The sequence below is a fragment of the Siniperca chuatsi genome, linkage group LG23, assembly GCF_020085105.1.
Source record: "Siniperca chuatsi isolate FFG_IHB_CAS linkage group LG23, ASM2008510v1, whole genome shotgun sequence".
Classification (NCBI taxonomy): domain Eukaryota; kingdom Metazoa; phylum Chordata; class Actinopteri; order Centrarchiformes; family Sinipercidae; genus Siniperca; species Siniperca chuatsi.
In genome coordinates this window covers 3,738,526-3,752,044 of record NC_058064.1, presented here as the reverse complement: position 1 = coordinate 3,752,044, position 13,519 = coordinate 3,738,526, and the positions used below count along the sequence as shown (strand labels likewise).

The following is a 13,519-nucleotide window of genomic DNA, read 5'->3' as shown; positions in this document are numbered from 1 at the left end:
GGAGGAAAAAATGTTTAAAAAAAGAGGACAACAACAATTAAGAGAATAGAAGACAGTTTGGGAGGAGGAAAAGTTGATGCCGGAAAAAGGGGTGATGGGATTTTGTGCCTGAGTGTGTGTATGAGTGTGTGTATGTGCGAGTGTGTGTATAATTGCAGGTCTTTGTGCTGATAATGTTCTTTTGAAGGCACACAGCTGATAATTAGCGAGCGTGGCTCCACGGATGCCTTTCAGCATTGGCCATTATGAGCCGCAAACCCACTATTGGCTCTGACATGACCTCCTGAGACGGGGAGGACGCTGCACGCGTGCACACGCGCACATACCACCCTCACAAGAAAAAATACACAAATTGGCATAAACAAGCGTTGATTAGTGCATGAATAGCATCAGCTCATGAGTGGAACAGATACAGAAACTCTCTATAGGCCTCAAGTTCTTCTTTAGCACAAGGGCTACAGGTGTGTGTGAGACGCACAAACGCACGCACACTTCCTGTTTACAGAGCCAGACGCACATAGACAGCAGAGACTATAATTACAGGGATTCACACATTGTGGCGTCCCGGTACGCTGCGTCCGTTATTGCTTCCCTGGTTGCCACATGACAACAGCGGTCCCTCGCTACGGCGACTGCTCAGTGTGCCGCTTCTGGCCCTGCCTCAACCCAGTATTCCCACATCTGAATATTTATGGTAGGGAAACAGGCTCACTGCAGTTAGATGACACTGGCAGGAGTATAACTCCTCGGCAGTGACAGATATCAGTGTTAAAGGCTCCTTCCTGAGCTCTAATTTATCCCCGAGTGAGAAAATGTCCGAAGAGAGCTGCAGTCTGGAAGACGCGCTTTCTAAAAACACTCCCAGTCTGGCAAAGATGCAAAGTCATTTGACAACGAGAAGGAAGTTGCTCGTTTGGTCTTTTTTTTTAAGATTATTTTTTGGGCATTTCTGCTTTATTGTGATAGTGATAGCTGGAGAGACAGGAAAAGCAAGGGAGATAGAGAGGGCATGACATGCAGCAACAGGCCTGGGCTGGAATAAAACCCTGGGCTGCTGCGGTAAGGACTAAGCCTTGATACATGGTATGCACTCTGCCAGGTGAGCTACCGGGGCACCCCGCTCATTTGGTCTTTTGACGCCAGAACTTACACGAATAGTAAATTCACAAGCCTTCTACCAATCAGGGGATCAATTCTGCCAATCAGGAGAATGACGCAGGTTTTCATACAAACAGACTCTAATGATCACACAGGCCTGAGAAAGGTTCTCCCTCTGTCTTTGTCTCGAGGGAGAAAGAGGATGAAAAACCTCCAACATATCTCTGTTCTTTTTCCTCTTGTCTTTCTCCCCTAGAAGCAGCCTGCTGTACATTCATATAGTGAAAACACTTTCTCCAGTGCAGCATGTGAAGAGTGTGGTGCCTTACTGATGGGCACTCCAAACGTATCTAATCACTTACCTCTAGTGGGATCTAGCCTTGCAGATTTGCATAGGCTCTGAGATATCCATATCTAAAACATTCCTGACCTTGGGGTCAGTGCGTGTGACAAAATAAATAATATCAACTCAAGGTCTACCTTTTTCATAGCTTACAACCTGGCTCAGGTGTCGTCTTGTTACCAAAGTGTGGTCATATTAGGGGGGAAATCATAACCCCTGTCTCGCTTCAAAGATGGTTCCATTTGCTGGAGAACCCTATGAGATTTGGTTGAAAGCTCTACTAAGTGGGCCTTCAGCTGAGATTACTTTGTCGCACATATCTAAAACATTCACTGCCATCCCAACATTGCTTGCAGATGTTTATGGTTGAAGCGTACCACAAACCACAAATCAAAGTGTTTAACCGTTTTTAATGTGGACTCTTGAAAGATTAGCCACTGAGCTAAAAGAGACCCAAACCAAACCAAATTACTCTTGGATTTCTTGGCTAGCAACATAACACAGAAGAAAAAAGAATAGCACATGGAGTGGAGACGGATATCTCAAAACCAGGTAAAACCAGGACTATCTGCATGGCTAGACACCACTACAGGTAAGTGAGGAAATCAATTTTTTATGATTTGGGTGAACTGACCCTTTAGAAAGTAGCTTCCCCCCCCCCCCATTTGTTGCCCCTTCATTTTCCCACCTGGTTTCAGGATTCAAACCATCACACACCCCCTATCTTTTTCATTGTGGGAGGCTGTGCTGGTGTCATGCTCGCTGTTCATCCATTTTTCATGTAAACACATGAATTATGAAGAACTGCTAATGATGGGGAGGGATAGACAGGGAGGGGGGGATAGTTAGTCTGCAGAGAGCTGGACGGACGTTTAGACATATTTTCTTCGTTGACTTTTTCACAATCCGTCTTTTCTCTCTCAGGAAGGTTTTCTTTTTCTTTAAGTGCCACAGGTTAAATATGTGGACAAGACACACCAGCCACACACACTGGGTGGCAGGTGAACATACAGTGGCGCGGGAGGGGTTTACTTCTTTGTGTGTGACCATTGACCTGGAACACATTGGGTACTGAGAGAATAAAAACTATTCCACACACACACATACACGACTGATCTCTAAACTCAGAGCCTTTATTATTCCTGTTGTATGTCCGTCCATAAAAAAAAAAAATAATAATTTTCATAAAACTTTTCAATAATAATAATTATTATTATAGTTTGTTTGTATAGTTTGTTCATTTTGTTTTTTGGTATTTATTTTTAAATGCATTATTGTTGTTATTACTTAATTTATTTTTATAATTTTATAATTTAATTTCTAATTATTATTATTATTATTATGATTATGTTGTATATTGATAATTCATCAATACATTTTTCTATATTATTAAAGGTAATTATATCATTTTATTTTTTATTTCGTTTGATTATTTTATATTTATGATTTATGTATAACATATTATATATATTATATATATATATATATATAGTATAATATATTTTTTTATTTGCATGGCATTTAAAATTTGTCATGTTCATATTATATATTCATTATTTCACTTATTTTTTATTATTTATTCATACACTTATTATATATTTTTTGTATTTACCAACTTCTAATAATATTAATAATATATAATAATATTATTATATATGCTCAGTGCTCCCTTTAGAGGTTACCATAGTTACACATTACACATCTTGACTTTGTTCTGTTGACATAGCCTTTAAATCAACACACACACACACACACACGCACATGCAGACACACACTTTGTCATATCTTCTGTCCTCCTGAAACACTGCTGGTATGAGAGCAGACTCATCCAAACCACTATCACTAAACACACACACACACACACACACACACACACACACACACACACACACGCACTACACACACTCAGAGCGGCATGCCCCGGGGTTTTCTGTGATAGTGGAGTGTTTTCTCTTCCAGCTGATGCTCTCTGAGGTGGGTGGAAGCTGAAGTCGTGGGTGTGTTTTCTTTACATTCCAGTGCTTTCTTAAAACAATAACAATATTTATTTATAATACATCATTTGTTATTATTGTACATTCATTCTGTTCTGATTTCATGCTCGCTCTTACTTCTGACTTCTACCGCAGCAGAAACCATGTTGTTGCCATAATTAATCATTATCACGTTAATTTTCAGGCGTTTGTATGATTACCATACCACTCGGAATAAAGAACGATACAGTGGTTGTTTTTGTTTATTAAATCACTTCTGCAAACAAAAACCCTTCAATAACAAGAGTGTGACGTGGATAAATATCTTTGGATTTGCTCTTATTTCTCTGTTTCATTTACATTTGCTCATTTGCATGTTTTCACGTTTGTCTTTTCTTGTAGTTAGGCACATATGCACGCCTGTGTGAGTGTGTGTGTGTGTGTGTGTGTGATGATGATGGGGGAACTCAGTGTGACGTTTTTTTTTTGTTTTTTTTTCCTCTTTTTTTGAGAGGCTCCAGATGGCTGAGAGACAGGTGAGCCAATTAGCGAGTCTCACTACACAGCAACATCATCACACCAGCGGAGCACGACAGCAAAACACACAAGAACACACACACACACACACACACAAAACATACCAACATTCCACATGACTCCGCTGTAGTGTTAACATAACCACCATAATGCTCTGATGTGTCTCTCAGTCCGTCAATACGCCATCATGAGCCCATCAATGTTGTTGTGGATATGAAATTGATTTTACAATATGTAACAATGTCGGGAATGATGACAAATGATCCTTTAATTTTAGCTTATTATCATGGCCGCCTGCAACATACAGTGTTGTCTGCCTATAGTGTGTCCTATTATGCATGTAATATACGACCCAGAAAACAGGCATAATGGGCAGATTTGAATTGATTTGCTTGTGTATTCATTTATTTTCAAGGAGCCAAAAATATTTCAGCGGGCCTCGCTGATGTTCATTATAATTCTAATGAAGTCGAAATCTTCACAAAAGAGGAGAGAGCGGCAGGAAGACGGCAAGTCTAAACACAACAACAGCCTTTATTTCTCTTTCTCTCTTCATCCCTCTTTCCCTCTTTCTATCCCTCTTTTTTCTCTCACATCATATCTTTCGCTCTGTATCAGTGCTGAATAGCTGAATATTAGACGCAGCAAATGCAGATTTTGCCTTTAATGAGCCATCAGCCACAGTGGAAAACAGTCACATCTGACCCGACACACTCCTCCTCTCTCAGTACCTGCACACGTATGCATCCATATGATGCAACTCACACACTTATTATTTGGATGGCTCCTGTTATTTTTCTTTTTGTTAAGGGATAATTGAGCAGCCATGACGGCTGCTTTCCCACCTAATGGAAGGGGACAAATTAATCTCCCTGTGCTAATGTCTGCAAATGGAACAGGACCACTCCTGCCACCTCCATGCTGAACCAACTTGCTGTGAGTGAGTGCGTACCAGTGACTGTGTCACGTTGAGGCTGGTATAAAGTGCTATCTGATGATGGATATGATGCAGCTTGTTTGATTTAGGAATGGTAGTACACCTGATATTTTTTAACCAATCTTAATAAACCAAAGATCTGGAAACAATTGTTTCTGGTGGTTTAGTTTTAAGGTCAGTCTTACCTGAATCTATAGAATTTCACACGTGTGCACTAGAAAACATGATGGCAACATCCTGACAGCAAGAAGAGGAGCTCCTTTGTTTGTTGTATTTGGCTGAACAACTTGAAAAAAATGTGTGTGCGACTGCTTAACGAAATTAGGATGGTGAATACAGTACATGCACACAGTGCACGAAACAAGCGTCCAGTTGGCTTCTCTAATGCATTCGCAGTAGTGCGGGCAGTCCGTGCGGTCACAAATTTTGGGCTGCAAGAGGACGTCCGCACACGGGTCTGCACAGACCCTCGCAGGCTTGGGGAGAGCTGGAATTTGGCCATGAGGACGCGGAAACTGTGAATCAGCCCAGTGTAGACAGCAGACTGCAAGATGTACTGCAGGTGCTAAAAGCATCACAGGAGGGGTAAAGAGAGACGGGAATTGTTACCAACCGCAATGAAAAAGTAGGTGGGAATACAGATTGGTTTTCCGAGAGTTTAGACCTGCTAAAATCCCAGAACAATAAAAAATAAATAAGACAGCCACTGGTCTTGCATAGCTGGACACCTTTAATATTAAATTATTATGCCTATGCATTGTAAGGATTTGATATCAGTTAACGCATCTTTTAAACCAAAAACAAAATGTTCAAATGCTGAGGGTAGTGACTTGCAGTTTGCTTAAGAAGACTTGTGATTTGACTTGGACTTGCCTTCAAGGACTTAAGACTTGCTTAAACAAGACTTGAGACATGGCCCAAAAGAATTAAAAACACGTCTACATTTTGTTCTGCAACAAAAAGCATGCGCTATAATAACTAATTAGCAGCAGCAGGCACTAGAAACTAATTAGTAATGGATCACTTTTTCTAAGTGACTTCGTCAGCACTAATAGTTATGACTGCCTGATTGTTTAAGATGAGTCCTCAAATCTCTGCAGTTAAGTTCTTCTACTCAAACACCTGCATGGCATCAATTCTGACTGCAGTTTCTGTTCGTGTTTGTAAATATACATAATGTCAAAGAAAATGGGGTGGGAGGCCGGGTGAATGTCATCTTTTCCATCTTAATAGCCCATGATCCTGCAGCCGTTCTGCCTCCTAAGCCTCTTCCCGTGGATGACCTCCAGGGAAGATTGTGTTGCTGCTGGAGTACAGAGGAGTTGATTACGCGGCAGTGCCGGGGCTTTGTTCTAAGCATATGCCCGTCCTTGGCTTTAGTGAGAGAGAGAGAGAGAGAGAGAGAGAAAAGAGAAGAAGAAGAAAAAGAAGAGGAAGAGGACTCTTGTCTCTCCCTCAGGGTCTTGCATCCTTTCATTCCAGATTGTCTTGGTGACTTTCTGGCCCCGTCTGGTTCATCCTGACCCTCCGCTGCATCGCTTGTTTACTGTCCCATAATGACATTGTCAATGGCAACAATACGTCCGCTTATCGCGAGGTGTCGGCCGCCACAATGGGTGAATGGCAGCGTAATGGAAAAGCGAATTCGTCCTGTTGTCATCTTGAAGTCTTTGGAGGCGCTCTCCTACTTGGCTGTGTGTGCCGGTGAAAGATAAGATTAATTCTTCATATCGGAGGCTGATTGCGGAATCTTGTATCTAATGCAATTTTTATTTCTCACCTTCCCTCCTTTCCCCTTTTCTTTCAAACTGCAGAGTCAAGCATTTTTTCTTCTCTCTTTGGGGAAAAAAATCTAAATAATATATCTGTGTTTTGGTGCATTTCCCCCTCCCCTCCTGTACTTAGAGGGAGAGTGGAGAGAAATGGAACAGAGACAGACAGGAGGAACGGCAGATGAGTGTTTTTTTTTTTTGAATGGGATGAACGTGAGCAGCATGCTGAGGAGAGTAAGAAGAGGGAGGCGGATGGGTGGAGGGAGTGAACCCTCGCCCGGCTCTCGGCTGGAGAGTGGCCAAAGAGGATCCTGCAGACTTTGGTAATCCCTCTTTTATTAATGTGAAGCCAAGCTCAGCAGAATGCAGGCTCACAGACATAACAGAGCTGCTCACAACTGACTGTCTTTAGGCCTCTCTGTCTGTCTCTTACATGCAGATCTACTTCACTGGCATGACTGGCCGAGTCCCACCCCTCCCATTTGCCAGGCCAGTAAACCGCCAGTCAATTAAAGTGGCGTTCAGGCCAGCACTTCCGCCCGGCAAGTCAAGCTCTCGAGTCTTTTGATCCCGCACGGGTCTTGGCCTTGGTGCTTGCCACAACAAGCATCCTGCGTCCTTGCCGAGCCCTGCACGTTACCATGACAACCCCCTTACATCACTCAGTGCCCCCCATGTAGCCAATGGGCATTGACCTTTTGCTGTCAGAGCGTGTTAGGGAGCGAGAGATACAGAAAGAGAGAGAGCGACGGGGAGAGGAGAGAGAGAGAGCGAAGCAGGCACTCGCCGGAAACAACAAACACAAATAGGTCATTAAATTGTAAACACAATTTAAAAGAGACAGAGGCTGCTCGGTTTGAGCCGTGGCCTCAAGTTACTGCGATGTCAGCGCCAGAGTTTGTGTGTTTCCTGTGAATGACAAAAACAAGATGCTCGTCTTCAGAAGGCATGATGTCACGGCTCAGCAGGGAGGCGAGGGGGCTCCAAACGTATAAAATGTAAAAACGAGGATTTAAATTTGGCATATAGCAAATAGGGAGCTTCTGGATGGTACCAGTTGCCCCTCCCTGCAACCCGTAGCTTCTGTCTCTCCCAGACGCTGCCATATGTTCTCTGTCCTCCAACAGTAGCCCTTCAACACAGAAGCACAGTGCAGAGAGTAGGTTTAGAGCAGCAAGCAGGTAGAGACAGATACAGGCCTTCAGAGAGGTCCTCTTTAGAAGAAATGAATTTAAGGAAGTATGTAGAAGTACTCATTTTAAAGGCAACTGAATGGTATCACGTTGAAACAAGTTAAGCTTGGTTTTGAGTATTTTAGCAGGTAGGTTGTTGCAGTTTTTATAAATTTAGCTGGATTTGCTGTTTTATTCAGTAAATTCAGTTGCCTTTGACTTAGTACTTCTAGATATTCTATGACCTACATGACAAAATGTGTATCAGGGAATCAACTTTTGGCTTTTATGGAAAACTTTAATGCAGTTGTTGTCCTCTGATTAGATAAATGTTATGTGTGTGTGTGTGTGTGTGTGTGTTGCTGCTTTATGTACATTTATACAACAAGTAGTTCAGACCAAGCAATCTAATTGGTCAACTACACATTTAGAACATAGTCAAATCAGCATGACAGCACACTGTGCTCATCACTAAAAATATTACTCCGTCAGGTGCGTGCCTTCCTGGTTTGCGGCAAAGCCGGAGAGCAAACATTTGTGACCGCAGTGAAAATGTTGTTTTTGAAAGGTTAAATGGCAACAAACATGGATTGAAGCAGAATATTTCGTTAGATAAAAACATGTTGTGAATTTTGGAAATGATTACATCTATCTTTTTTCAATAAGTTCTGACTTTTGGACTTTACAACGCTCTGGAGTTATTGGAAATGTTTTGATTGAACTGTTCAGCGTTGATGTTACGCCCTGGCATCTTGCATCAGCTGAGCTAGTGAAGTACGCGGACGTAGTAGCTAAATCTGTCCGTGGAAAATGTATTGTTACATTTTGTTACATTTTGTTTACATGTTAGTTACAACAAGATTGAGCTAGCAAGGCAGTTTTGTGTTTAGATGTGTGGTATTTATTCAGTTTGGGAAATCCCACGATCTCTAGAAAGTATTAGCTCAAGTTGGCTGGCTAACTCAACAGGGACTAGAAATCCTCTCTGTTGCTAGATCGTTACTAAAGGTCAGCCTACTTGCAAACTATGTTTCATTACATAGGATTCTACTGACGTGACGTGTTTTCCAGTTATTAGTCAGACTCCATGTGTTTCCAGGGAAAATTGCGATAACAAAGTTTTTTATTTTCAGAGCGAATTGCTTCTTAAGGTGTACTGAATTAGCATATCACATTATGTGGTTAAGCAACGTTTGAGTCAAAAACTGTTACAAAACTTTCCACTCCTGTGGAAAGAGATGTTTGATTTAAAAGAGAACTTATTCTAATTATAATTATAAATATTCTAATTATCTAATAACTCCCCCTGCTCTTTCTTTCCTTTCTATCTGCGGGATTTCTCTAATTTTTCTATGACTCACTCTGTATGGAGTGATTGTTATTTGTGGTGCTTCAACTGTGCGCTCTCCCTCATGCCTCTCAAATTAAATAAAGACTTCACAAGTTGACCAAGAGAAGTATTTTACCTGAACGGACTAAATATGTATTCTCATTATTCCAAGTTTAGTACAGGAGCAACTGTCCGTGTTTGTGGCTTCACATGTCAACATTCAGAAATCATGGCTGATGATGATGTCAGGAAGCTGCACGCAACTTGCTCATGTTTACTGCCCCATCTGACGGGTGATTCCAAAGATTACACAAAGAAGCGAAAGGTCTAAAGGGCAAAACACAGAGGCTGTGTCACTTAGCATCATGTCATACGACACACTGGACATGCTATACAGACAGAAGAAGTAGTCAAGGTACATTAGATGGTATAAGCCAATTCGAGGAGCGACAATGACACAATTTATGCTTTTCTGCAGTGTCATGTCGTGGAATTACTCACAAGACAATCATGTTTCAACGTTGGGAAATAGGTCAGTGGTGTAGCCTGACATGGCGTCAACCCCTGTTGTTGCTTTGCCCAACACCAGGGGATTGTGGGCTTGCATAGAGCACAAAAGGCCAGGGTAATTTGATGCATGCCGTGCACCAAAAATGTGTGTTGCCCTTAACGTTGGTGAGTCTGTGAAAGAGATGGAAAAGCTGCAGACATTGTGGTTTTTCTTCTCAATTTGTATTTTTTCACTTCCTGTGGGTGGAGCAATGCAGCACAGTTGATTATGTAATTGGAACAAGAATTTTAATTAGAAAAATAGGGTTTAACTTATGGACTATTGCAGCCCCATCCAGGAAATTTGCGCTCATAAAACAGGTGTTTTTTTTAACGCAAAAATACTGCCTAGTGCAGCTTAAATGAGTGAATGTCTGCAGAAATATGAGCTATTGTCACTGTAAATAACAAACCATCAATCGTCATTTTCAGCCCTCAAAAACACTTAATTGTTTATGTTAATTTGAAAGCATCGCTCCATTCACTCTTTTTATGCTCTATATTATTATGCTCTTTACATTCAGCTTTCACTGTAATAAAGAGTAAGCAACATATGATCAGTGGCTGCAGCATCTGTTAGAATTGAGGAAATGCATGAGATCATTATATCAGAGTGCTGGTGAGCTCTGTAGCCAGTTTTGTGCTCTTATTCACCACGCTTTTTGTTGATTAACTCGCCATGTGTCAATATTTGTCACCAATGCATGCCTGCCATCAGTTCTGGCTGAGACAGAGTGCAATGAGAGGCCGATCCGATTTGAATGGTAAACAACAGAGGCGGAAATGGGTAATTAAGTTAGAAGTTAGCAAAAGTGTCTGCTGCATTTTAATGGCGATGGCCCGTGCATGCCGGATAATTTAGGATTTCAATTGTTGTTGTTTTTCAGTGAAATGCAGGTGTTTTGTGAAGACAGACAATTTTGCCCTGTATGCCAAACATTCTAATGAACCTCACGTACAATCCATAATTTTTACTATCCCCCACCTGCCAGCTAGCCACACACACACACACACACACACACACACACACAGTACACAAACAGGCATAGACTAGACGTAGTACCTACACACATACACACAATATGCACTAATGAAGCTGTTCTCCTCTCCTCTCTTTTTCGTTCCTGGCTCAGTGAAACATGCATAAATCATAATAAACAGAGAGATGAATTTTTAATCAGCAGCTCCCTGCCTGTGTCTTCAGCCCCAGCCTCCTATGGGGAGGAGATGCCGTGATGTGCCAGGTATATGGAGCAGGATCTGGCAGCGCCTCCTTCGGGAGGGCTACTCACTGAGACATGCCTGTCTGGGCTGCCTCTTCCTGGGCATGATCTGCTGGACAGGGCCGTCTCTCTGGAGACGAGACTGGCCCGGCCGAAACAGAATGGGACATCTGAGGAGGGGAAGGCTTGGTAATGTTATAGCATCAAGGCTGTACAGCTTTGATGCAGCTGTAAATAAAAAGTATCAATCAGTCATACTGTTGGTGTTCATCAAAATGCATGAGCATAAATAAAATATATATTTAATTGGCTGGGCACTAAAAGGGTGGGAAACTCAACAAAACAACTCAACTCAAAATTTTATCTTTTTTTTCAATTATTTTTCAATATTTATTATTATAGATTTTTTATTGTATTGATTTATTTATTTTTTACCATTTGAACTCTTTATCTTTTCTAATTTTTATTATTATGTTAATAGATTTTTTATTTTATTTAAATGTTTATTATTCATGTACTGGGGGAAAGTGAATAGATTTTATTGTTGTTGTATTTTTTTACCTTTATAAACTTGTAAAATGTCTAGCAGCGCCCCTGTTTTCCAGAAAACATACATTTATGCTTTTCTTTCCCCATGACAGCCTTTTCTCTGGAGAATACATGCCCTGGCCCAGCCGTTACCACGTCTAATTGGTTTAATCTGATTTCATCAGATTCTAAGCACAAATCAAATATATTTTTTGTGAGACTCAGAACTGGTCAGGGGCCTAGGAATAATGCCAGGGATTGGAGATATTGCATATCTTTGTTATATACTAATATCTTGTTTTGTGGTTATTTATACACTCTCTTAATAATGCTGCAAAAATTCAGTGCACGCTTGACTTGATGTTGAACTTGGTCTCTTTCCATCAGTTCAATACAACTTAACTATGATGTACACGATTTATTTACCTCATAAAAACTTCATGAAAAGATGGCAAAGCCGAGATGAGGTCGGTTTATTTTCCACTCTGTCTCCGGCTGTACATGTAAAGTCGGGGCCCTGTTGTGCTAAAAACACAGAAATGATGTGCAGTAAATGTGAATAGTGGGCATCATTGGCATGGCGCTGTGCCAGACTGGGCCAGGCCCAGCAGCCATGCAGGCAGTCCAGAGCTGGACTGGGGCTAGTCTGTTCCAGAGCTGTAGTATTAGACTCAAATAGGCCCACAACATAACAACATGAGCTGAGCTGTCACAGGGGATTACTTCAGCCAGCGGGGTCTCCACTGCTCTGCTGCTCTACCAGAGAGGGGGGGGGGGGCTCGTTTCTGCGTGAGAGAAAAGGGAACAACGGAAGAGGCTGAGAGGAACAAGGCGAGAGACAGAGAAGCAAAGAGAGGCAGCTTGTTGGAAACGACAAGCAGTAAAAATAAAGAAAAAAGAACAAAAGAGGAAGAAAGAGACAAAAGAAGAAGCGGAAGAAAGAGAGAGAGAGTGCAGCTTGTAGCCTGATAAGGTGCATTTGTTTGTTTGTAATGTTGGAGCACTCGTCCGAGCTGGGCTTTGTGGGGAGAGTGTGTGTCGATGCCGTGTGCTGCCCCCCTCCTGCAGCCGCCAGCGCAGGATCCATGAGGACTGATGAGCTGCTGAGGTACACACACATCTGTGCGCGCACACACACACACACACACACGTGGTCACCCATTTTTCTGACCCAGATGCTGTGCTCCCGTGCATCCCTCTCGGGGATTGTTACACTTCCAGCTAAGGTGTGGCGTTGTTGCGTGGTTGGTTTTGTATCAACACGGTTTGTGAGCATTTTTATGTGGAGGGAGGAGGGGCTTAACAAAGTGCAGGTACTGGCTTATTCCTTCATTTGAGAGGATATTTAACATCTGGGATGGCTGCTCCTAACAGGTTTAACTGTAATGCTTCCTACTGGCACTCTGTCTCAGTGTTGTTGTTCAATGGCGAGAGATTTCTCCCTGCTTTCTAGCAACTGTTTGCCCAGTCAAGCGTAACATCAATGCTTGTACTTCTCCTTTTTTTTTGTTCTCACTCTCTGTCTCACTGTCTTCCTCTCTATTCAATCCTCCTCCTGCTGTGTTAGAAGCACTGTGCCCAGGACAAGCAGTTAAAGCTGAAATATTAGGAAGTAGAATTGGACTGAATTCACCTTTGACATCATGGATACATCTTAGTTTTTATATATATATATATATATATATATATATATATATATATATATATATAAGGAAGGACAAAGTTTTTTATATATATATATATATAAGGAAGGACAAAGTTTTTTATATATATATACTGTATTTATATACAGTATAAAAACTGTATTTATCATACAGTTGTTGTATTTGCCCTTCAGCTAATTTACATTTGTGTATTATTCCACCCACATATGCATGAATATGTATCATTTTTATTATTTTTCTTTTCCTTGCTGTCAAGAGTTGTAGTATGCCTGTGTCAGTGTTGATTCTTAAGCTTCTACTAATAACATTCTGATATCTGAAAACAACATTTTTTCGATCTTACTATAAGTGATTGGGTCCTACAGGCTGACAAGCACACTATTATCTGCCAAA

General features: G+C 41.4%; 1 protein-coding gene across 9 annotated transcripts in view; it reads left to right on the top strand.

The window, feature by feature from the left end:
* Positions 1-13,519, top strand: part of celf2 (cugbp, Elav-like family member 2) — a 490,833-nt gene that overhangs the window by 330,699 nt on the left and 146,615 nt on the right. For 2 of the 9 annotated variants that reach the window (XM_044185286.1, XM_044185285.1), the window contains exon 1: positions 11,813-12,570. The exons of 5 other annotated variants lie outside the window; for them this stretch is intronic. In XM_044185286.1, coding sequence (XP_044041221.1) covers positions 12,455-12,570 — 116 coding nt within the window. In that variant the 5' untranslated portion in view covers positions 11,813-12,454. Of the gene's footprint in view, positions 1-11,812; positions 12,571-13,519 lie in introns of those variants that run through there. 2 more of the 9 variants (XM_044185297.1, XM_044185300.1) reach the window with 2 other exon arrangements.